At 44.2% G+C, this 25,795-nt stretch overlaps 1 protein-coding gene across 6 annotated transcripts in view; it reads right to left on the reverse strand.

Annotated features, from left to right (window-relative positions):
* Positions 1 to 1,334: 1,334 nt before the first annotated feature.
* The window catches only part of LOC112565886 (dorsal-ventral patterning tolloid-like protein 1), a 124,311-nt gene continuing 99,850 nt past the window's right edge, over positions 1,335 to 25,795 (reverse strand). For 2 of the 6 annotated variants that reach the window (XM_025241745.1, XM_025241744.1), the window contains exons 3-17: positions 19,075 to 19,252; positions 15,624 to 15,838; positions 13,456 to 13,678; positions 11,776 to 12,026; positions 11,317 to 11,355; positions 10,954 to 11,137; positions 10,332 to 10,519; positions 9,481 to 9,697; positions 8,992 to 9,203; positions 8,462 to 8,635; positions 7,948 to 8,068; positions 7,513 to 7,583; positions 7,183 to 7,305; positions 2,730 to 2,998; positions 1,335 to 1,696 (exon numbers count right to left, since the gene is read on the reverse strand). In XM_025241745.1, the coding sequence (XP_025097530.1) occupies positions 1,649 to 1,696; positions 2,730 to 2,998; positions 7,183 to 7,305; positions 7,513 to 7,583; positions 7,948 to 8,068; positions 8,462 to 8,635; positions 8,992 to 9,203; positions 9,481 to 9,697; positions 10,332 to 10,519; positions 10,954 to 11,137; positions 11,317 to 11,355; positions 11,776 to 12,026; positions 13,456 to 13,678; positions 15,624 to 15,838; positions 19,075 to 19,252 (2,513 nt within the window). In that variant the 3' untranslated portion in view covers positions 1,335 to 1,648. Of the gene's footprint in view, positions 1,697 to 2,729; positions 2,999 to 5,538; positions 5,638 to 7,182; positions 7,306 to 7,512; positions 7,584 to 7,947; positions 8,069 to 8,461; positions 8,636 to 8,991; positions 9,204 to 9,480; positions 9,698 to 10,331; positions 10,520 to 10,953; positions 11,138 to 11,316; positions 11,356 to 11,775; positions 12,027 to 13,455; positions 13,679 to 15,623; positions 15,839 to 19,074; positions 19,253 to 25,795 lie in introns of those variants that run through there. The other 4 variants (XM_025241746.1, XM_025241747.1, XM_025241748.1 and 1 more) reach the window with 4 other exon arrangements.

The following is a 25,795-nucleotide window of genomic DNA, read 5'->3' on the forward strand; positions in this document are numbered from 1 at the left end:
GTCCGACTAGTTCACTACTTCATTGTGACTTCACTAGAGACTTCACTAGAGACTTCACTGCTAGAGACTTCACTGCTAGAGACTTCACTAGAGACTTCACCGCTAGAGACTTCACCGCTAGAGACCTGCTCGAATATTCGCTGGAACATTGATGTAAATGAACATTTGAACTGGAAGTTGAGCAAAGGAATAACGGGTTTGAATGGAAACATAACAGCAATGAACATCCACTGTAACAGGCTTTCGAAGTAAAACGTTGCTCACAAGGAGTAACACACGGTAACAGGAGTGTCGAGGAGGAACGAACCAATCACAGGTGAAAACATCCAGGTGTGTGACCTCTGGACTCTAGGGTATAAACTGAAACTTGGCCGTCACCCGTTTGAGACCCATTGTCATGGTGACCTCGAGTTATTAATAATTTGTTTGCAACAAGCAGCATAGTGACGCTGTCTACGTCGACAGCACACCTGGACCGACTACTGCAGCATGACGTAACGCAGTGTCACGTGGTATTGTATGACGTAATGCCTGGCTAACCAGCCCTAGGACCCGTAGTGACGTACCCGACACACACACAGTCACATCCTACCCGCCTGCCCCATCTCCCCACTTACATCTCCTGCCACAAACACACCCGACACTGTTTCCATGGAAACTAGTTTATCGCCCCTCCCCCAAACTACCCCCACACAGCGCTGCCTCTGTAATCGTGCCGGGAGGACTCGGTGAGTAGTGGTGAAGGATCTGACAGCCCCTCACCTGAGCCAACAGCACCTTGGACAACCGACAGGTGCCAACGACTACCGGTCAGGCTTCAGCGACAGGGAGGATGCTGCATGCGTGAGCGTGCACTGCGCATGACTGAGTGCACTGGGTGCCAGGATGGATGTGTTCATGCTTGAAGTGCTTGTTGCTGTTTATTGTTTTGTTGGTGGTGTTTACAGTTTTTCCTTTTTCTTGTCGGTAGCTATTTAAGTACAAGCGCACTTGTCTTGTCCGTACGGAACCAGTTGTCAAGGAGAGTCTTGAGGATCTGGTTGCACGTGGCACGTGTCGTGGTTAACAATGGTGTCAAGTAATGTCTTTTGGCCATAGAATATTAGTACACATTGATTTCAATAAAGCGACCTTTCACCTCAACAGTTGATAGTCACAGCATTCTAACAAATCCATGGAGTAACAGGTGTCAATATGATGATTACATGTTGGTGAGTAACAAAACGACATCTCTGCACACACCTATCAGCTGCACCACACCTTGCAGGCGACACACGCTCCCTGGGACACAGTTCGGCATCCACGACACACGCTCACACAAATGTCTTGCTCAGCAGAACTCCGTCACGGTCAGTGAGCTGTGAACAGCAACAAAAGCTGACAAGCGTTCACCGTTGTTCTAAAAATAGTATTGTAATGGCGGGGGCCTTTTGTTCTGGAATATGCTGCCGGGAAGATGAAAGGGCGATTTGTTGGAGACAGGGGGTGAAAAGTCAGACGATGACTTGAAGTGGGTGCAAGGGAGTGCACGCAACAGCCGGAGAGTGCGTCGTCGAGATCGTTAGCGCCACTGACACCTCCTCGTCGGTGTCAGCGGCCATCTTGAATGTCTCGTGCTATCACCGTGCCACGCCGTGCCATGTCAGTGTCATGCATCGAGGAGGAAGTGCTGTGTGTAATGGTGATGACCGTTCTCCTGTCACAAGGTATCACCACAACTCACAGTTAGAAGGCGGCCACAGCATCATGCACGGGTATGGGAGCAAGGATCCCGACACCTCTCTTTACATTGTAAGCATTCTCGATTTAGGCGGCACTCATTCTCGATCTAGGCGATGGCCTGTGACAGACTCAAGCGAAGATTTCTTTCTTTCTCTCTCTCAGCACTTACGTGGGAGCTTATCACAATATTTCGCTCTTGATTGAAAAACAAAAACATTCGGACTCTGAAGCTCTGCAACCTCTGTCTCACACTGCCTCAGTCTCTCCCCTGCTCAGCGCAAAACACGAGGAAGCAAAATTTCACACCGATGGCGTATTAAGCGAACCTTGAAAATAATTGTGTTAATTAGTGTGTGGAGGTCTTGCATGGCTGGCCACAACAACAGGTGTGCGCATGTCTACTGCGGTCCATGTAATGACTAATGGCGGCTCGTAATGCAAAACCGTTGGAGAAAGACACAGGCACAGAATAAAAAAGTATACGCCTCTTCCGAAAGGTTTAATAAAAGAAGTGGCGGCCATTAAGATTTTAATTAAAATTAAATTGTATTAGAATAGATGCAAGCACCGCTGCAAAATTCTGCGCAAGGTAGTGGAGTGTAGACACGAGCATCGGCATGGAGGGAAGGAGACACCAGAGTTATTGCCCTACCTTCTGAGGCCTGCCCAAAGCCCAAGATGGATTTAAACCACAAATATCGTTAGTGTGTATTACAGAGTAAGTCACAATGCCGAGAGAAGAGCAAGATAAATAAATTCATTAAAAGTGGCAGATATGTAAACACGTTTGTGTACAGGATGGAGGTAAACTGATGTACAGGACTTTTCTAGTTTGCGATCTTTGTTTATCTTTTGCACGTTGTCCTACATGATTGTTTATTGCGCACGGCGACAAAGTTTTGCTTCCTGTGTTAATACAACTCACGTGAAACAGCCTCATGTATACTGCTCATTATGTTATCATGTCACACACGCACACACGCACACACGCACAGCCGGGGTCATACCATGGACACTTTCTGACAGCGCGGACTGTCCGTCACGCGGGCATTGTTCTGGTCAGCGCGCTCCTCCATCAGGAGCCTGTCCGTGGTGTTGCAGCCCGTGGGGGCCGACACGTAGCGCACTTCCACGTGGTCGTGGTCCGGTGGCGCCCTCTCTGTGCGGAATTTCCGCCGGTGATAGAAGCCGCAAATAAGGAGGATGATGCAGAAGAAGGAGGAGATGGAGGTGCCGATGGCGATGTGGAGAATCTGGAAGCCGCCGCTCTTTGGACCTGTTCAGACACATACAGCACGAAAACAGTGAGAAAGTGCGGGCAGTGTGACCTGGTGACCAGCCCACGTGATCCAGACCACGTGATCAAGAAAGTATTTTATACAAGTATCAATCGTTTTGCTGCCAGGACGAAATAGTTCCTGCTTCTCTCAACAAAATTTCAAGTATCATGAATCCCTACGCATGAACATCCAACGACAAGCTGACGGGGCGTCTTCAATAATTTAAAATATAATTATTTAATTTAATTCGTTTCCATCAATAACAGCATCATGATGAAAGATCGCACACTATTATGCTTTATTGTGAATACATAGTCACATATGTATTAACCTTTTTATAACTATACAGGTGAACTACGATAAAGCGGATCAATGTTTACTCCCGAACATTGTATTTATGTTACTTGATTTTCTTCTTGTGCTTTCTTGTGTGCAGCCTCTGTCTGTCCTATTATTCTTGTTTGGTTGCTGGTTGTATTTTGCATATTGTCTTACATCTGGGGTGGTTTAATTTCATCTTTTCCAAAGAAATTTAATCATGGGTTTGATTGCTTTTGCTCACGAATGGTTCATCACTGGCTTGATAACCTTTCCCCAGGTCTACAATAATGTAAAACAACTTGCATCGCTATACACATTACAAGCAGAGTTTGCTTTTCTATGATTTAGTGACATAAAGGGCAGCCGAAACTTAAAATTCCAGGAATCAATAATTAAAATAATTCCTAATCCAAACATGCTATTCTTAGGAACAAAAACAGTTCAAAAGACTCTAAGCTTTTTCACATTGAAAAATCGCAAAAATGCAATCAAAATAGTGAAGAACGAAAGAAAACTTATTAAAGGAAATTATATTTGAAGGCTTTTTTTTAAAATAAAAATCTAATGCCAATGGAATAAATTTTAGCATCTTTATTTCTTTCGTTTTAGGAAGATTACTATTTTCTCCCATAGCCAATCTGTATTTTCCGAAACATACTGTGCTAATTTTGTGGAAATGTTATGTTTAGTCCTAGCTAGTCTTCGACATCAATAAGCAGTCTCTGGCAGAAAGATGACAGAAACTCGAGAAAAAGAGGAATGCAAGATCGAAACAAGGTTGAAATGAGTGGAGCATAGTGTATCATTCAAAGCAGAAGTGAGTAGCTTCGTGCAATAGTAATGAGTACTCGCATGAACCAACAGAGAAATGACAATAAACTTACATAGATATACGGAAATCTGTTAAATTTGGTTTGGAAAACTTTCTTGTAATTTATTTACGCAAATAATGTATACCAATGCCTTATTAAAATCAAGATTAAGCGACCGCCTTCTGAGACGATCACAGCCCAACTGTTCATTATTTTAGACATTTCTCATTATTGCAAGCCTACTATCCAACCGGTAAATAGAAGTTCAACACTCAAAAAGTCAGCAGTAGTCAAATAAGTACAGACATACTAAAAGTATTTTGTTCGAATTTTGCATTTCTAAGATCTTAATCCTCCTCATCATCATTATTATCGTCCTCATCTTCGTCGTCGACAACAGTCTGGGTTAAGGTCCTTAATTTGAGAAGTGAATGTTAATCTTTATTTCGTATTCCTCTTACAAAGTATCAGTAAAATTTAGAGAAATTCATAATTAGTTTTCTCAATGAACACATGTCAATGATTTTAATTTATTGAGCTGAACTCATTTATTTGGTAAGGACATTACACTCGTGTGGGACTTTCATGACTTCAGATGTTTTCACAAATGTAATGTGACACTTGTTATCCTGCAGGCAGAATAGGAAATAATATCAATAAACAAACTACGGATATTGGCGAATAAACAAAGTCCGCAGTGATCTTGTGTACAAACAAACGCGCGCACACACACACCTGGCTTTAGTATTCAACAAAAGTATGAAAAATAAGGCAAACAGTTTGAAACAAAAGATATAAAATTCAATGAACATTAACTGGATATAGTGAGTTGTTTGAAGTCTACATATCAGAGGCAGAAGCGTGCAGACAGACAGACAGACAGACAGACAGACAGACAGACAGACAGACTGTAGGTGCTCACGTGTTCACACTTCACGACACATTGTGCACAAGAGTAGACTGCTGTGCCAAAAGCATTACCACTCTGCAAACAAACTACAAAACAACAGTCAAACTATCCATCCAGTCATCTGATATTAAAGAAAACAATCTACTGCATTACACGAAAGCAGATTTGAAAAGTTGAGGACAAGAAGTTGTTGAGAAACAAAAACTTATGTAAACCCTGAATACACGACAAGCCCAGTGCACGATCAAACAAGCCTGACACATGTTGTTGTAAGACTTTCTGGAATGTTCAAAGACCATGTTAGTTCATCTAGTGTGAGTGGCATGCGCAAGGTCAAGGTCTAGGTCAGCCAGATGGTTACGTCATTAGCAATCATGCATGTCGACAGCCAATGCCTTGAGTAACGTCCCTTTACAGGAAGTGAGGATGCAGCAGCCTGCTGTAGCAAACACATGCATCGGCATTCAGGAGGGAGTAACTTGCGGTGTCTTACCTCAAACTCAATGAAAAACAAAGGGAGATAATAGGACATGGAAGAGAAGGAGAATGAAGACAAGGGAGGTAAGACTCGAAGTGCTGACGTGGCCTGCGCCTACAAAACAATAATGGAAACAAAAGCTTGGGTGTAGCCATGACTGTAGGACACATTAAAACATGAACAACACTTCTTGACAAGAATTAACTATGGAATCCAACAGATTTGTTTACATAATGACTGCCAATGATTTCTATGTAAACATCAGTATCGCTAACTTTTATTTCATAACTTTCAAGAAGGGCAATGCTCTCTTTCTTTCGTTCTATCTCTCTCTCCCTCTCTGACGAAGAAGGGCAAAAGACCCGAGGTCACAGTCCGTGACCACCAGGTCATGATGTGTTCAGTCTGACAGCCACGTGTCCGTGTGGACACAGTGTTAGACATGGCGATGGACTCATGCAAGCTGAGCACACACTCATGAGCATGTGGATGAACTTTAGTGGATGCTAAGGGCACGAAGGAGGAAGGGACATATTCTGGCTGAGCAGGTGGCTGACAGATGATAGACATGTAGGTAAAACCTGAACTTTGTACAGATTAAAACTCTTGATGAAGAAGCCAACTGATCCCAGTTAAGGACATGCGGCTGGTGTCCTCAGACCAAATGTGGGAGGAAAAGGGAAAATAACTGGAAGCTAACAGAAATCGCTTGCCTGCAGGCGAAACAAAGTGTTTGACCTGACAGACCTGCGGTGGTTAACTAAGGGGCAAAGGTCAGTGCTTTAGGAGCTAATGTAGGGATTGCTGGGCAAGGTGTGAGAAAGCTATATGATAAGGTGTAAGATACAAAAATAAATAAAATGGTAGCTGCAAAACGTCCTCGTAAAGTTGTGAGGTAAAAAAAAAAAAGAAATGAAGCACACTCAGCCATTTCTGTAAACCCAGTGCTAGCAACACACTGAAAAAACCGTTACTACACTCGAGCAGTCAATGTCGCGGATGTCTTTGCGTTGTCACGTGATCACCAGAATAAAACTTACAATTGAACGGATTTCTTTTTAAAAAATAAAGAGCTAAAAATAAAACAGTTGATGTAAGTGTTTTTGTAAGCTATCTACGCGGTGTGTTACTGTTACTTTTCTATAAATCTGCTACGTGGGTGTACTGATGTATTGCTGTCTGACTCTACCATATGTACATATACATATATAGAACTGATTAACTATGGTGTCAGTAATTATTAATGCAATACATGTGTGTAAACTACAATGTCCTCCTATACAAAAACTACTTTATACATCTACTGTGTAATAAAATAATTTGTGTATCTACTTACACATCTGTGTATACTACGATGTTTAGTCTAATGTACATCTACACTAGTGTGCATACAACTCTGCCTCTATACACCACTGGCACTGTATTTATACTACTGTGTACATAAGAATATGTCAGAATACACCAGTGTATCACTGCTGTGAATGTCTGAGAATGTACACTAGTGGCAACATCAACTGCGATGGCCGACAACGACTGGTCGCGCGACAGTGACGCGGCAGGTCAGCAGTGGTCTATTGTCGGGTACATGTCCACTACCTGCTGACCAGCTCTCTAGTCCAACAACACCCATACATGGACAAGGCTGAAGCAGGCGCTCACCGTACATACATTCGGCTGACTCGTCCGATGTGTCTCCGGTGCCACAGTTCGGCTGCTTGTTGCACTTCAGACTCTCGGCGATGCAGTACTTGTTCTTGCTGCACTCAAAGCCTAAACAGTTTTCTGCGGACACGAGACACAGGGGAATAGTAAGGCTTCAAAAACATATTATTTTTGTGTATTAATACCGCTGCTAGTGTTGCCAACAACTCCAAATGTCCATCATCATCATCCTCATTATCATCCTCATCATAATCATCGTACCCTGACAATTGACGATTTGTATTTGTATTGAGAATAGCGAGAGTTCCGCAATACAAGGTGGGTTACCTTGTGTATGAATCTCTGTCCATGACAGCTGGAAGCCGCTGGCTCCCAGTGAGGCGGGCGATGTTATAAACCTGTCGACAGAAAGAAATCCTAGGTTTCGTTCTCTTGTCGTTATTCTCACTCACATCATCATACGATCATTAACGATGATTAGTTGACAACGACTGACTGTTAAGGAAGCATTGCTGTATGATGGTGGACAAACAACATTGTCTCGTGTTCTTTCAATCACCAATAATAATTATGTAGATATTGTCAGAAATTTTGTTTAACACTTCAAGCGCAGCAATAAAAATGTCAGATTTAAGGATATATCTATTTCTGGTCGCACATTGCTAAGGTTCCTAGATGCAGCTATTTGAATCGCTACATGCTTAATGTACCCAGGTCTTATTAAAACAAGAGACTAACTCACGTCTTCATGCTCAGACCAACCTTAATGTGAGTGAGTCGAAGGCAGACATGAAGGACCCGTCCACCTTCTTGCCACAAAGGGAGGCCATCGGCTTGTACGCGGTCCTGTCGTCGTAAATTTTTAATACGGCGTGTTGACAGTCTGACACAGACATTGGGTGATATTAGAAGTGACACAACAACCAGTCATCATATCAGACATCAGCAGATGTAAGAAAGTCACTTGACAATCACGTGACAAGCGGACGTCACCAAATGTCATAACTAAAGCAGCAACAAACTTCCTGTAATGTGATTTCTACACGTATATTCACACATTGTAAACTCCGGTCGGTTTGTACCTGTTCGCTGTACAATGCAACTGAACTCAAGAAAAACGCCCGTAACTTAAACTTCAACAAATGACTAGATATTTAAAAAAAAACATTTAAAAATACAAGCATGAACCTCGTCTCGTCATAAATGTATATACGTAGAAAGAAAACCGAAGAGAAAACAGTTAATTTAAAAAGAGACATAAAAATCGACTGCTTACGATTAGAGAAGCCCTCCATGTTTAAATCCGGAAGTTCCACGAGAATCTTGTTGAAGGAGCGACTAGCGCGGATGGTCCACTCACACACTGTCAGGGCCCGGTACTTGCGTGGATACAGGGGGCTGGTGATTACGTCCCCTGTGCCCTGACCGCTGATTTGATTGGCGCGACACCCTGCACACAATACAATGTGTTGAGCTGTCACATGCCGATGGTTCATACGAACTTCACAAAAACAGCGGAAGTCTAGTATCAGCACAAAAGAAACCAATGACTAACACAACAAGACTAAAGCCACCTGCCTGCTAATATCAACACAAACAAGGGACCTAACCCTGTCATAACGATGCCAACAAAGCCAGTTACCTGCTCATATTACCACGAATAAATCAACTACCCTCTAATCACAAGGCCAATAAAGCCGCTGACCCTTGAATACCCGCAGGAAGTCGTCTGTCCTCTGAGCAAACTACTTACTCTGATATAAGTACAAAGGTAACAACTTATGTTTTGCACGAGGAACCACTCACTGTCCTGCAGCTCTGAGGTCGGCACGAAGCTGTAGGTGGCTTTGAAGCCGACGCTGGACTCCACTTCGTTGGAATGAAAAATGACCTTGACCTCGTTGGATGTGGCGTAGGGGGAGGGGAAGACATCCTTGTCGCAGTATTTTTCGGTGAGGGTGTAGTTGTTGCGGCGTCCAATGGCTTCATATATCGCCACGTAGTCCGCCCTGGTACAGCTGGACAGAAGCGTGTGACAGATACCATGTGACAACTACCTGAGCACCTGGACAGGTACCTTAGGACATACATTATGTGTAAACCCGGGTAGGTACCCTATAAAAGACATCACGTGGATGGTAGCACGTGACGGCCGTTATTTACTTGTGGCTCTCTGAGTAGAAGCGAATAGGGAAAGCCGAAATCTATTTTTACGTTTTTTTTTTTCTCTTTTTATTTTAATCTTTGGTCGTTTATTGATACAAGAACAACCTGGAATAAACATTTGAAACATACTCTGGATCCCCAGACTGTGAGTCTGGGAGGATGAAGACTTCAAAGTTGATGATGAGGACTTCTCCCTGCAAGGGCACCAGGATGTACTCGCAGTCTGTGTTGTTTGGGTACCTCGCTGGATGTCGTGGGGAGTTGAATTCCCCTGTTTTCATTTTGCTGCTCTCATACAAAAACTTGCATTCGCCGTCAACAATAGGCTTCCCTTCGATGTCGTAATCTGGCGACAGGAAAATAAAGCAAGCAATTAAGGCGAAAAAAAGTAAACAAGAAAGCTGAGATTTGAAAGTTTGATTAGGTTTGCTGCTAATGACCAATATTCTCCTCGGGTGGATACTCACTCAAGATGTCGAATATCCGTTGTACCCCGCACTCTGACACCCACGCAGGCAGGAAAGCCCCCTACCCCACCCTCCTTAATATGGTCGCAACCAGCTTTTCATTTCTTTCAGCAAAACAGAACCGCAAACCACCGCTCGGAGAATAATGATTAGTGAGGGGCGGTGTTTGTTCCCACTTACAAAGAAGCATACACGATAATGTGATAAGAGATGGAAAGGGGAGATAATTGCCATGCATATCGCATTGACGAGAATACTCTAAACAACTCAGGCAGCAAGATGTTGCAGGATAAAGCCAATCATGCGGCAGAGAAAATCACAAAGTACCTGTCGGACAAACGAACCTTTATTTGGAGAGCATAACGAGTTACTTCCCTTTGCTACCTTGCTCTGCGTAATGAACAAATGATTCTTCGTTGAATTTCTGTCAAGAGGACATAATGCCTTGTTGTGTAATGTAATGTCCTGTGTGTGCATGTCTCGTCACGTTCCTGTGACGTCACTGTCACGTACCTGTGATGAACTTGTAGTGCGCCACGAAGTGTCCCCCCCGCATGGCCCCGTGAGTGTTGAGGGCGAGGATCATGCGCGGCCCGTTACTCAGGAGGGTCGGGGGCCTGATGATGCCACAGAATTTCTCCTCCACGTCCCCCCGATCGCTCAACCGGTCTCGCAGCTGTCCGATGTACCCAATCGCACAGCTGCAACATTGTCACGTGATCTCGTTACCGGTGACTGGACACAGTTGACACGTTATTGACCATTGTATGTCCTTACACAACTGTCTGTACGAGAACTGATGAACTGATAGTGATTGTCTTGGACAGATGAATGTAAAGGTTCATAGCTTGATGAACAAATGGCTTTAAAAATAAACGGCAGCACTATTTAATTAAATATGTGTTTATTTCATAAATCAATCTACATTTACTTAGTGTGTCTCAATAAATAATCGAAGTCTACCGGTAGCTCAAGGCGGTAAACAGAGCATTGTTCAAAATGACAAAGAGGCTGACATCGAAACAACAAGAAATCCCGAGACATTGTTAGCTAGTTAGCGCTGATAATCCAGGGTTTGTTTATTTGTTTCATTCCTAGCAGCACACGTACCTGGCTAAAGGTAGTGGATACTTACTATGGCATGTTGCCCGGGATTGAGAAGTCCGTGAACGTGACCCTGACCTTCTCCAGGTTCTGATGGTCCATCATGCCGTCCAGGTAGTAGTGGCACACGATTCCCTCCGGGAAGGGCTTGGGGTACTTGGGCGAGAATATACTTCCGTTGGACTCCTTCCTGCTCATAATTCGCTGGTCACACACTGCAACACGACAGTGCCGTCAGGGCACGACCTTCAGCTTCACATTCACAATCACATTCAGTTTCACATTCACAATCACATTCACAGGAATGTAAACTGCACTTCAGTGCTGAAGCCCTTATTGGTTGTATTTTGTTTGCTAAAATATTCTAACATACACCAACCAGGTAGAAACTTACATGTGCCGAGAATATGAGAGGCCTCAACTGTTATAAACCCTGAAAAATATGTAACACGCTTTAGAAGAAAATAGTGCCCAACATCTGTACATCAACACAAACAATTGGAGTATGCACATATATGCAGCATGTCGCAACATCGATACCAAAAATGTCCTTTACGTGCTAAATTCTGAATGTAAGCAGCATGCAAAACTCCCTTAGTACCGCTACAACGAACACGTTTCCTACCATCTATCTACACAACTGGAAAATTTCATTTTCAACAATTAGGAAAATTTATAAAGAATTCCAGACGGCTTGCGGAGCTACGGGCCAATCACATTTATAAATGTGTTCTGACAGTGCTTTCCATGTCAGCAACAGCGCGTTTCCCCTTCAAGAGCTTTATTTTTACCTTCATAGTCATTAACATGAGCCAACAACTCAAACAGAACACAATGCTCAAGAGGTGATTACCCAGATCCACGAACTGGTCGCTGAATTCGTAGGTGATGTTGAATCCCTTTCGCTCGAACTTGAAGTCGGCCTCCTGGTCCATGACGGGCTTGCCGAACAGCACACGGCCTTGACCCGTGACGAACTCCACATGCAGCGCCTCGGCGGTGGAGTAGAGGACGGTGGAGGAGTTGTAGTTGCCGCAGAACGTCCCGATCACCGGCGCCTCCTTGGTGTAGCCATCGTAGATCTTGACGAAGTCAAACGGACAACTGCACGCACAGGACAAATGAGTTCCAGACATGGATGCCAGACTCAGGAGACTGCTGAGCATCAAGAGAGTTCTTCCTCATCATGAGCAGCTGCTCTCCCTTTAGTCCCTCTGCCCTTTGAACTCCTGTCCATGTGCGTGTAAATGTTTTTGTGTGGGTAAAGAGGAAAGCTGGTTCATACCCATCTTCCGACCACCACCAAGTCTTTAACAGCTGCTATGTGCACAAATACTTTTACTCGTTTTAACTTCGTTAACGACAGAAACTGTGCCTTGGAGCTGACTGTTAGTTTGTTAAATTAATGTTTGTTCCAATTCCTACTTTAGAGCTACATGTTGATGATATATTAGAAACCACTTTTGTTTGCAGATTCTTTGATAACACTTGATGAAAAAAGAATAAAACTGAGTAAAGTAATACATTTTTTAAAATTAAGTTTCTCTATTCTTACATACACACAAAGCAAGTGCCCTTGTATCAGCTTGAATTAAATCACGTGGTACAAGGAATGCACATGTTTTCAAAATATTGAAAATTTTCCATTCGTAATCTTAGATTAAAAATAAGCAAGAGTTTTAAGAGGTTCTTTAATGGCTGTCGTGCGCATGTTCTGTAAACTCATTAACAAATAGTGACGAGAAACTGCGTGGATGTACCTACAGAAAGAAGAAAAAAAAAACAAAAGCAAAAAACAAACAAACAAAAAAAAAAAAAACCAAAGGATGAAGAAGACAAGACGTAGGTACCAGGACATCGAAAAGCTCTCAATAAGACAAACTAGTGAGTGAGGGAGAGAAAAGGAACAAGGCAAACAAGACCGAATTAGCCAAACTAGTGGGTGTCTGAGACAAACTAGTGAGTGAGTGGAACTGAATAAGATAAACTAGTAAGAGAGACTGAGTTAAGCAAAACGTTCTTTTCTGACTTAATTGTAGTTTTAGTATTTTCTTACAGACGATTGTAATGTAAATGAATACTATATAAACTGCTTCTTAGAGAAAGTTATCCGGTTGTTTTTGAAAGCAGTTTTTTGTGACATGCCGCACAATATACAGCAAACAGTTACAAAAACAAACAAAACATAATCTGACATGACAGCAATATGACATTGCTTCATACTTACAAGGTTAGTTTATCCCCGAGGCAGCCAAACAAATTTCTTACCAAACCGCAAGGAGTCAAAGTTCCTTTGCTAGGCAGCGCAAGGGACAATACTCGGTTACACCGCAACAACAAAAAATGGAGTTACTTCCCTTCATGCACAAGTCGCCGCAAGTGTACTAACAAGCTAAGAGAAGTCGATAAGGACCATGACGACTGTGTTAATGACGATGACAGCGTTAGGGGCAGTGGTAGTCAGTGGAGGAGCAGACGAGGAGTTAATAAAGACAATTTGCGTTAGTGGTCAAACTTTAAAATGTATACTCACTACTCGCCACCATGGAATAACACAAACTCTTCGAACACTAAGCGAATTCTCATCCCCGGCTTCCCCTGAAGTTTGTAATAACAGTACTGATTGTCAGGGTACATTCCTGGGTACGTTGGCGACACTATGTACCCCGTCAGTTTGCTTTCACTGCGTATGTTGAAGCCACACAACTTGGGTGGAGCCTCTGTTCCGATCTGGTAAATATCTGGAACAGACAGTTCTACAGATACTTTGGGATATCAGGGATGTTCCTTCACGCTGAGTGGCAGATATTTGATAAAATGTACTAACTTGACACAACGAGTAAAGAGCGAGGACGAGGAAACAAGATGGACAGAACAACAAACATAACAACATTACTGTACAGGCGCTCTTCAAGGTGATACACTAACCCATGTCCTTCAATATTCATTACCCCATTAATTCCATTGATTGAAAATATTTCTTAATTACAATCACATCAACTACATAATTAAATAATAAAGCATCGCATTAACTTCACTACCATATTAAACATATAAAACATCATATTTCAATTTCAGAAACTATGTGATGCCTATTCAAACACCGCTGTAACAACACAAATAAAACTAAACAAACGCCACATTGATTATAAAATTAAATACCTAAACATCAATAGTAATGATAAAACCACCCCTTTAATTACAAGCAACAGATTTTAAGTAATTAAACATAGCAGACTTTAAAGTGATGCTGCTACTTGTTTTTACATGCACAGTCTGTTTTCCTAAAAGCTTTAAATGAGAACTTCTGGCATCCTGACATAAAAGTCAGCCACAGACATAGTGGTGTACCACACTCAGTAACACAAACAGTTGATAAACAGACAATGAGCTACAGATAAGAAGACAAGCATTGTAAGACAAATAATTATTTCTCTTCCTGCCTGCTTTCTGCCTACCTGTTGCCCTGATGTCAGTCCGACTGTCAATGGGAAGAGGCACGTGACCAAACCCTACACAACAACCTCTCAAAGGTAAATCCAGGTGCTTCACGGAGTTCACACACTAGACTAGATGCCCACGCCCTCAATCACGTTTTATCAGCGCATAGAAAGGAGTGAAGGAACTAGAGGCCAAAAAAAAAAACCCCCAAGGAAGAGAGGCAAGGAATCGGCTAAAACGCTTCAGATTAACACCACTCGTGTTGTGGAATGTTTCAGGCTGTAGATGTCAGGGTCGAATTTCAATAACTTCACATTTCTTCTTGCAATCTTTCTTAATTCGTACTCGAATACTGAAAATATTTGCAATATTTTCCTTTTCGTTGCATTAAGTATATATATTTCATAGAGTTTGTTTCCACACACAAGCGGTATTTCCCGATCACCATTTTGATATTTCCACAAACATCAGAACTAGATGCTAGATAACGCAGATGATGTCCCGGGAAAGTCCAAGATACGATCATCAGCTAATGACATTTCTAGATGGTGATCGGCAGCAAACCGTGGGACGATGAAAGTCAGTGAGTGGAGAGAAATTATGGGATGTCACCGTTTATCTCAGTTTAGCCAATCAAATACCAGATCAATGACTTCTGCAAAGGGAACAGTAGCGCCATCTGTAACAAGGATGGCTATTAGTAGCAATCATGGCGATCGCCAGAAGGCTGCTGGTGTTTATTGCAAACTAACTGCGGGGGGAACAGGATGAAAACAAACAAACATCCTGCGCAGGGATGTAATCAGAGGACGAGATGACAGGAAAACAGTTCAGTTCGTTGTGTCCTTTCACCTCCACCCTCCACACTTCTGTGTATCCCGTTCACAAGGCAGCTAGAATAGAATTGTCTTACCATCCTACTCGTTTACAAGCTACTTACACTGTTAGACTCTTATTCCTATACAAGGAGACTATTAGTTCTAGTTTAGCCAGCTGGTTGCATCTTCCTTTGTGAGCAAGAACGATGTGTAATAGCGAGATCGCTGATTCCTTTTCTCTGTTTACTTCAATTTTAAAAATTTACATAATTAACAAAAACCTTGAGGACCACATTACAGCTTAATGCCATAGGTACAGTAATACGAAATCGCATCGAGCGGCAAGGACCAGAAAATTGTGGAACCACACACACACACAATCTCACGATCTCACTGCCTGTCATCAACGACAACACGGTGATAAGAGGGACGACATGCTTACTATCATCCAGGAACTGGTATGTGCCTTCAAAGCCTTTGTTGGTCTTGGCGGCGTTTGTAAAGAAGGAGAGGATGAGAACATGGTTGGTGGAGACGATCAGGCGAGGCAGGTTGTCCTTCCCCTCATCACAAAAGCGGCCGGTCAGCCGTGCGTCCAGCAGGTCGTCGCTTTCCTTCTGCAGCTCGGCGAACACGTCGACGTAGTCGTTGTCGCACCTGCAGCAACAACAGCACAACGATAACATCAGTGCTACAGCAGCAGCAACACAACATTATCCAGCAGCAGCACAGCAATTATTAACCGATCAAAGGGAGGCAATACCTAGCCACCCTTCATCCTCCGTCGAGAGTTACTGCACCTGACCTTGCTGGGCGGCAGCAGATGGTGGAGATGTAGACATCCAACTGCTGACACCATGCTTATTGTGATGATAGGTGCGACAGACAGACCTCAACACCACACCGGCACCATTCTCGTCAGTGCGATTATCTATCATAATATTATCTGCTCTTCTTGAAAGGGTTAGTCGGGTATCCGACTCCAAATTTACTGAGCGCATCGAGCACGATCTTACTGTGGACTACAACCAGGCATGTTTGTGGGAACAGGAATGTTTAAAGACAGATTGTGGCCACTTTTCTTGCCCTGTTTATTTGGCTGTTGCAGTTGTTTATATACAGCTTCTCACCATCCTCGGCGCGTGAGTGCCAGCGAGATGTGTTCGCTGACAACGCCGCCATATAAATTCTAATCACTGGCCACACCACTGACCACAGGCTTGCTGGCGGCCAAGCAATTTTGTGGGGATTAGTGGAGTAAATCTCATCACAAGCCAGGAGAGGACGCAGCGGAAATTGTCCGGTGAGATGGCCAGAGCACTTCGCTCAGACACCACGCGGTGTGGTGCAGGACGATGATGGAGTCCTCTGGCCATCTTCATCCCATCACAACCACTGTCCCGCTACGCCACCGGTCATCTCGGGCCTCGTGCTACTCATCGGTCTGACCCGGCCTGACCTCCAGCCTCCAGGACCGGACGGGTTTATGTTGGAAATTGGCGAATGCATGGGGCGGAGTGAGAGAGGAGATGACTTGTCTCGCGACATCAACACCACCCCGCGGCCTCTAACTGAACTTATTTGCCGCCAAAATGGAGGTGACGGGCAGATGATGTAGAAAAACGGATCTTCTAAATCGGTTTAAAAATTGTTTACCAGCCTTTCCTATCTCAGGAAGTATCTTAAAATCATAATCTAGATACACATCATACCTCGCTGTCCTCATTTCAAGATGTAATTCACAACCATGATATTATCAGTACGCGAGAGTTCACCTGTGAGTTTATTTGAAGGGAAGGGAGCAGTCTATTCTGTCAGCTGGATGGCAGTTCCATGTTCTTCTTCAGTGAGTTCTTACACAGAAACAAGTCAACCACACACACGTACACGTGCACATCATAAAGCCATGGCTTTTATTCTGATCACTATTTCACACCGAAAATATTCTGAGCAAAACGGTTTCTCTTCATCCTTCTTGTAAAAGTCATATTCAAAAAGGAATAAAATATATAAAAAGACAAAAATACAAGAAGATGCACTTTCCACCAAAGATTTATTCAGAACAAATCAGCACTGTTCCCAAAGAGCACATTTGTGTGTCTGACTGATGCAGTTAGTTAACAGGCAATTCAAGCACGACCCTTTTCTGGCCGCTCAGAGAAAAAAAAAATAGTCTAAAGTACGAATCATGCAGAACTTTTCTCTGCTTAAATATCGAGCAAGTCTGCTGCTTAATTCAATTTCCTGTCTCAAAGGATGACTACTCAGTAACAAAGTCTGCCCTCGTCTTTTCCGCCTTCAGCTGCACGAAAGCCTCCAGTAAACAAAAAACAAAACCGAATGCCTCAGAAACAATCATGCACTTTAAGAAGAAGCTGCAGAAATCGACCTCATTTCTTCAGAAATCACATATATCTTCCTTCACAGGTTTGTCATTTAATAAACAAAAAGACTTTTTTCTCATTGTTGGTTGAAATCGGTAGATGCTGACGGCTGATATCATCCTAATCATCATTGAAGCATCGTTGATGTGAGAAAATAGCTCAAAAAAATGTCAAAGAAGACTAGAAAGTCGGTAATTAGAGCAATGACTTGCCATTTACTTGAAGTAAATAGAAATTTTTACACTGAGTCAGCAGCTCAGTTATATCAGGGGAGGGCACACAGCCCTGTAAACAGATGCAATATGCAAAGAAAGAACAGCGTGCCCGACACGAGAGCTGAATGCGCCACCCTACCGCCCCTCCCATTTCCTTCAGAGAAGAATAAATCGGTTTTAGCTCGAACAGACAAGAAATTACCCGCAACGCATCCAAGGTAAATATGTAAACAAAGATGCATTACTGACATCCAAACATCGAAACACATCTAAAAGACAAAAATAAAAGACTATAAACGACTACGCGAAGCGGCATAACTCTATCACTCCTGGTGAATGCTGGAGCAGACAATAGCAACAAGGTGGACGGACAGACCGACAAACGGACTGGTGATCCAAACTAAAATAAAAATAAAAACACACACAAACCCCGCCTTTTAACACGCGTGACCCTGTGGCTGCCAATGAGATTTGTGCTGCGTACATCGGCCACGTGCTGCCCTCGTGCGTGTGATGGCCACCAGCCAAGGGAGGCAACTAATGGGGATGGGAGGGGGGAGTCGCTGACGGATGAGTTGCCCCGCGGCTACTTCGTCAGGCGGACGATCGGCAACTTAGTGAGCGATGAAGTATTTGAGGAGCATTGATAGACAGACAAATTGACCGAGCATGTTCCTCCGTGCTGCCGCACACATCTTCCTTGTCTTCGCCTCAAACAGCCTCGTTATCAGCAGTTTGATCTTCGTCTGCATCACTGGGGGTTAGCCTGCGTGTCTGTGTGTGTGTGTGTGTGTGCGTGTGCGTGCATGTTTGTGTGTGTGTGCGTATACAACTTTATGCATTTTTTACTATCAGCACTGTTCCCTACTGTATAAAGTATTGGCAATCATTGCAATTGCTTACTTTTGTAACTGCATAACTATTGGTATTTTTTCCTATTTAAAATAACATTTTACAACTTTTCAGTTTTATTAATTTAAAATCACGATAGCTAATCAGCTGTTTTGTTGACGGGTTCAGTCATTACAACGGGCATCTTCTAAACATTCATTTCGCTGGTGTCCAGATCATCCATAGTTTTGCTGACAAATAATGTACAGGTCAGGTGGTATCTAAACTAACAACATTCCAGATTTTTTATTCAAGAAGCGGTGTGGCGACGAGAAGACTACTCATCGATCGTCAAGGAGATAATTTGACGACAGAGCAGGCGGTGATGAGTGACTGTGTGTCTGTTGGTGTGTGGACCTTGTCACCCTGTCACACACAGTATACAAGTAATCAGGGTACTTACGTCGGGTACCGCCCTTGCAACGCGAAGGAGTTGAAGCGGATGCGAACCCTCTGGTCCTCATGTCCTATGAACTTGTAGATGCAGTGCACGTTGTTCGGGTAGAAGGACGGGTACTCGGGAGACGTGAAGGTGGCGTTGATGGGGGCGCCGTTGGCAGCAGCTATCGTGACGTCACAGTCTGCACAACAAACAAACCTGAGATGAGAGATGAACAACTCAGAAACCCGGCGACTGAAAGCCATGGGTCCAGCAAAGCGGCGAGAACAACAGCAGGGAGCGGCTACTGTCAGATAAAAACTAGAAAAGACGAAAATATTAGTTTTATCCCCCGGTGCTTCGCTGCGTGCTCCCTTGTAATAACTTTGACAAAAACTGAGCTTCTTTCTTTTTCTTGGTGTGAAAGCACAGAGCAGCCCTTTTATTTGCATTTATACATATTCGTATATACATGAAGCTCTCGTGAACCTTTTTAATATATCATTTTTATATCAGACATTGTTTTTTAAGTAATTCATTTGTCACAAAGTCAAAGCACAGACAACCAGGCGTGAAAAGGCTTCAAGTACAAGTAAATTCCTATTTTAACTACACCTCGGTGACAACAGGAAGGACTGGGACAAGATTTCTCTTCATCTAGTTCCTTCCCGACGGGTGTTTGCCGACTGTCTGTCCACCTCGTGGAGCAGACTTACTTATTCCGGAATAAGTAACTGTTCTCCGGTATCCAAACTGTGTTCATAAGGTAGTCCCTTGAGCTCCCAGTCTGTCTATTATAACATGAATAATGTTTTCTGGTGCTCGGTCCCTCCTTGCTTGGTTGTTTCCGTGTCTTGTGCTTTAAATTTGTTTGAGTTTCTTGTTTTATTTCGCTCTTAAGTAGAGTAAATCCAGAAAAAAAAAATTCACTCTTAAGTATTGTTGACCTGAATGAGATCTCACCCACAGAAAGTACGAAGACCAACATATCACATTGCAACCACACTCTCACACACACACACACCCGACTATAGGCGCCGACCCACCCACTCAGCCTCAGCAACACAGCTGTGGAGGTCCAAACATGGCGACTGACTGTGAACGAGTTCACATCTTGAGTGACCTTTAAACGGTTCCAACGGTCGAGTGAAAGCTTCCGGCGCGAGGGAGAAGGACGATCTTGAGGGAGAGAGTAAAAGCGTCTCTCTTCTCAGCCTCACAGCATATTTGCTCACGAGATGATGGGAGGCGGAGGACTGTCACCAGCCTCAGCAGCTGATGGAAGCGAGGGCCGCTGCTGCCTGTGGGTCTCGCGAGACTGGGGCTGGCGGCGAGAAGAGCGAAGCCAAGCGGACAACATGGCCGCAGGAAGTGTCCCTCGCTTGCTCTTACACGTGTTTACTTTAAACTGCCTGGTGCCCGCCACTCAAACACGCCTCCATCTCAGGTTAACAGGTTTTTACTCCTTTACAAACGAGATGAAGTCTTTCCCCTCCTCGTCATACGTCTACTTGGAAATATTGGAAAGTTGCAGCTACCTCCAGGGCACAGATCACGAAAGGAGATTTTAACGTTTAATTTCATGGACGGCAGCCTCTCATCAGTCCTGTATCCGCCCGGCTTTTACAAATTTACTTTTCCAACTTTAAAAAGCGAGCAAATGGACAGCAAATTTCTCTCGTCCTTTCTCGTTCTCTCTCTCGCTGGTGGTATGTGTGCGCGTCCGTCTGACAGTTTCTTCGCGTGTCTGTACGCGTGTCATGCGCACGATATCGAAGCAATACACTTTAAAAATTTGTAAACAAGAGCATGCAATCCCCACCTAAAAATCCGACACGCTGAAACAGAGTCCGAAAAAAAAAACCAGAGGATTAAGCTCAGATGGCTCATTAGACCGTGGGAAACAAAGAAATATCCTGAGCATTGGATGGACTGAAGGTGTGTGTCATCTCACCATCTTCACTGACCTGATGGATACATCAACTTCACATTGACTAGTAACTTACAGACCTCTGATGTCACACACCTGATTATAATCACCTGTGGCAGTTGATATTATCACCCGTGAATGAAACATTGCATTTCTCATTGACAGCATTTGTAGGTGAAGAGGTTGGGTGAGCACGGTCAGAGTTACATCAGAAACATCAGAGTTACATTCCTAACACCAGAGCTGGGTCTGTAACACCAGAGTTACCTCAGTAACACCACCAAGGGCGGGTAGGACCATCACCCAGCCTGTCACACCCACCCCACACCGACCACCAGTGAGCGTTGCGTGACGTGGCGGAGCTTGGAGGCGAGGGCGGGTAGGTTCGCATTTCTTGCTCCCGAAACTGCGGTTCACAACCTCCTCAAATGACCGTGTCGTGCGGCAACTAATGCAGGCCCTCGCCATCTCCTCCGCCTCTCCCCCTTTCATCCAACAACATTCTGTGCTGCTACCACAGTAGTCTCAACATCCCCCACCTGCGCTGACTACAGGAGACCCCTCGCTATCCTCCCTGACATCCTCAAGAACGCGAGCTCATGCACAGCCTTTTAATTAATTATTTATTTTTTACTCTCTTTAATGGAGACGGCTCTAAGCTTGTGAAGTTGGAGCCCCAGAAGGCAGGTGATTGCCGGGACACGCAAAGACACTTCCCACTAAGATGGTGTGACATTAAACCTGGTTTAGGCTGAAAAGAGAGAACGAGAGATGAATAAAGACCCGAGTCCCCTTCACGGAAACAGTTTTTCTTCCTAATCACTTCTCTTAGGATCAGCATCGCATGGCAATACATTTGTCGTGCTTCATTGAGGACCACAACTACCACCCGGCCGTTGGCCTGACAGAGAGTTCACAGTCCCAGTAACATCTCGGTCATTACGGAGCCAGTTCCAACATTTTTTTAGTTTTGTAAACTATTTTCATGTTACACTTTATAAACATTACTGCTGAGACTGGGCAAGTAAGACAACATCACGGCTAGACACTCAGCCCTGTACACAGATGTAAACACAGAAAGAACAGCACCCCGAGGCGAGAAGTGAACCCAGGACAGCCAGCCCTCTCTGTGTTCGTGACAAATACTAATTGTTCCGCCATTACTGCTGGAGGGAGAGAGAACAGGACATGATCGGTAATGAAGATGTGCATTTATCAATCATTTCCCGAGAAATAAATTTATTTGTGATTGTGTTCTCAGTCAGCTGACACTACTGGAGTCTGTTGTGTTGTAGTCTTTGCTCTCCTACATCCACTGGTTAGCACCCTCTGAACTGTGTCCACCTGCCCATCTCCTCCACATGTCCACAAACATGTCCCGCGCTTATGGATGAACTTTTAGTCTCCACCTCGTAATGAGGACGATAGCATGACAACCCTCCGCTGTCATCCATTTTCTTACATTTTCTGGCCATTATTTTCTTAATTCCACTTTTATTTGTCTACCTTAATTTCCTGTTCCCTGGAGGCACCTGCACTAGTGCTGGGAAAACACGAACGAAAAGTAACAGCTGGTGGAAAATTTACTTCAACAAAACCTTTGAAGACAGAGGAGACGACTGGCAAGCCATCGATGGTTGTTTTAAACAGAGGTAAGCAAGTCCAGTTTGGTATCTTCTTCCTTCCTCGACATCGGTGTCAACCCCTGTACATTGTACCCTGGGGTACAGGGGTAGTTGTGCCGGGTTGCATGGCCAAACCAAACCTTCAGACTGTTTCTTGTTTAACTGTAAAGAAAACGGTTTTAGTCTTGTTTAGAAAACCTGTCTGATCAGGTTTAGATATATGGAATGGCAGCTATAAAGCGATGCTCAATGAGTCTACAGAGATAAAAAGTGTGTCTGCACTCACATGACAGCCATAACCCTCCACGTCCTCATGATACACCAGACCCGTGGGTGGAGCCGCAAAAAATGACTGGTGAAGTTTGTAGAGAGTCGTCTAGACATCAATGTTTCACTCAAGTTTCCTACTTACAGCAGCCGCTCTGATGGCGGCAGTCAGCGAGACCAAGAAGAATTAACTGCTAGAGAAAAAAAAATGTTAGACCATCCAGGAAAACAAATTAGCAAGGATGAAAGAGATGCAGGAGGGACCGCTGGAGAAATCAGCTCACATTAATCATTGGAGGGGAGAGCACTCTGCATCAGATGTCGCTGAGAATGCTCCCAGATTACACAGACTCCTCGGGGTCTCGGGTGGGCACACGGTAGGAAGATGCTGGTCATTACCAATGACTATTAAGTCGTGGGACGACAGCAAGAGATCAGCTTACCAAGATGGCCACCTCATCCCCGCCGCTAAAAATAGAGCCGACGAAAACAGACTCACGCACGCGCGCACGCACAAAAATAGGTATATATATAGATATAAATAGGTATACCTTTGAAAGTCAGATAATGCTTCAGGAAATGGTTGATCCTTGTAGCTAATCTTAGTCTGATGTCCACCCAATCAGACCTGGGTGGACGTCGACCGCAGTCTAAGGATGTGACTGATTGTTGTATTCCTCATACAGCAGGTGTCAAATATATCAGACATTACTGTATCAAATCATTTCAGTTTAAATCGCTCGGTCTAGTTGTAGTGACTGTGATGACACCGCCACCCAGTTCAAGCCAACATGTTGGTGTCCATGCCATCAAACATCTTCTCAACGCTTGGCCCTGTGTAGTCTGGCCAGTGCAGTTCCTAGGTTTCTCATCCTGGACTTTATCATCCTCGACACTTGGCCTCTGGACATTCAGGAAGGTGGATCACTCACAACTCCAGTTCCCACAACACCGCTCAACATCATCATCTAGCGACTAGACTTTTGTTTCAGTGAATACGTGTGGTGATGAGTAGCTGGATGAAGTGGTGAAATCCCAGGGATGACAGAAACATTTGAGGGGCTTTTCCCAACATTTATATCGGCGTAGGTTCCTATCCTGTAGTTCTAACAAAAATGTTTGATTGGCCAAAAGGACAAGGGTTATGAAGCCACGTGACCACCTTTCTAGCATGTTACACTCAAGGTTTGGGGAGAGAAGATGGTCATCAAAGACAGCCAGGATTTCACTGCCATTCATCGTGGTTCTCTTGATCCCCTCTACACTCTGCAATGCTGCTGTACCCATGTTGCCCCTAAAACCTGCAACATCCACACCTTCAGCAGACGCCAGTCCGTGGTCTCTGCCCTCTGACCTCACCTGCACGGCGATCAGCTGACAGTTTTTGTTCTCATCAAAGCGAGCAAACCGCTGCAGCAGCCACATCTCACCTCCACTGAGGTCGGCGCTACATACCTGGCACTCCCGTGTGCTCCTCGTCTGCTGCAGGCCCATCCTTGGGTGTGCTTGGAGGAAAGGAGATAGATGATACGAAAATAACCGCCTGGGTGAGGTGTGGGTACGGGGCTCCCCATCTTTATGCATTTCGTGCAAAAAATAAAAAAAAACTAAGTTGAACATGTGAGCTGGGTGGTATGTACACCCGCCGTGGCTTACAGCTGAGATGGCAACAAGTCTCTCTAATCGTTGTTTTCGACGCTTTGTTACTTCCCTTGCAGATATACTCCTCCCTCTCCCCCACGTCTTAAGCCCCCGCTCATCAGGGGGAGACAAACCAAGGCAGGAATCATAAAAAAAACTAAGTAATCCTGGGTGTACACTCCCCCCCAACAGACACACACACACTCCACCCGTCTATCTACCCTAGGCTGTTACCTCCCCCTCCCATCTCAAGCCAACCTCAAACTCCACTCCTACATCCACTGGTTAGCATCCTCCCTCTTCCCCGTCCACACAAAAGTTTGCTCTGCAGGTTTATAACTGTAAAACTTCAGTAACAGCGGAAATAAGAGAAGAGAGAAGAAACAAAACACGAATAACAAGCATGCAGGCCTTGGGTTACATAAAATCCATAATATCAGACAGCGCCCACAGTTTCTACACTTCCGACAGTAAACCTGAGTCCTGTAAAACATTCGTTAATTTTTATTTGGAGACACTTGCTAAATGTCACACAGGCTCGCGGACAAAGCGGCCTTCCATTCAAATAACAGACTGTCAGCCATGGCCATCGTCATCGTCTGGAAGAAGGCAGTCAAGATGTAATGGGTGATAAAGAGAAACGATGGTGCTCACAGACACAATATACATTTACTGAGTAGTTAGTATCTACTATTATGACTGTTTTAAGCACGATTTAAATGACAGCTAGATGAAAAAGGGAAAGAGTGAGGAAGATGGAGGAATGAGCAGACAGAGGGACGTGCACGGCAAACAATTGTCACCAAAGACAGATGAGGTTCACCAGATGAAATGATAGACTCTCCCCCACTTTGCCCGCCGTGTAAACTAGTGGATACAGCTAATAGCAGCACCACACCAGATTAAACACGACCTTTGCCCTCCACTGACTGATCACTGCCATAAAGACATTGGCAGCGGCCACTCAAACCTCGCGGGACGACAGTCGATGATAAACGATGACACTGGTCCCAGGGGAGAGGAGGAGGGGGCTGCAGGCATCCACATCATCAAACGACCAAAGTGATGTAACAGCCTATCGCTGGTCTCTGAGAGACATTTATTTCTGGCTCTGAGCGATGACACACCGGAATATTATGCAATCCTCCTTAATCTCAGGGCTGATCATAGGGCCGGTCGGATGGGAACGATGGAATTATCAGGTGGGTGAGGGTGCGCCTTGCGTGTGTGTGTGTCAGAGAGAGAGAGAGAAAGTTTACATCCGTTTATTGACTTATTTCCT

Source organism: Pomacea canaliculata, linkage group LG6 (genome assembly GCF_003073045.1).
Source record: "Pomacea canaliculata isolate SZHN2017 linkage group LG6, ASM307304v1, whole genome shotgun sequence".
In the NCBI taxonomy this organism is placed as follows: domain Eukaryota; kingdom Metazoa; phylum Mollusca; class Gastropoda; order Architaenioglossa; family Ampullariidae; genus Pomacea; species Pomacea canaliculata.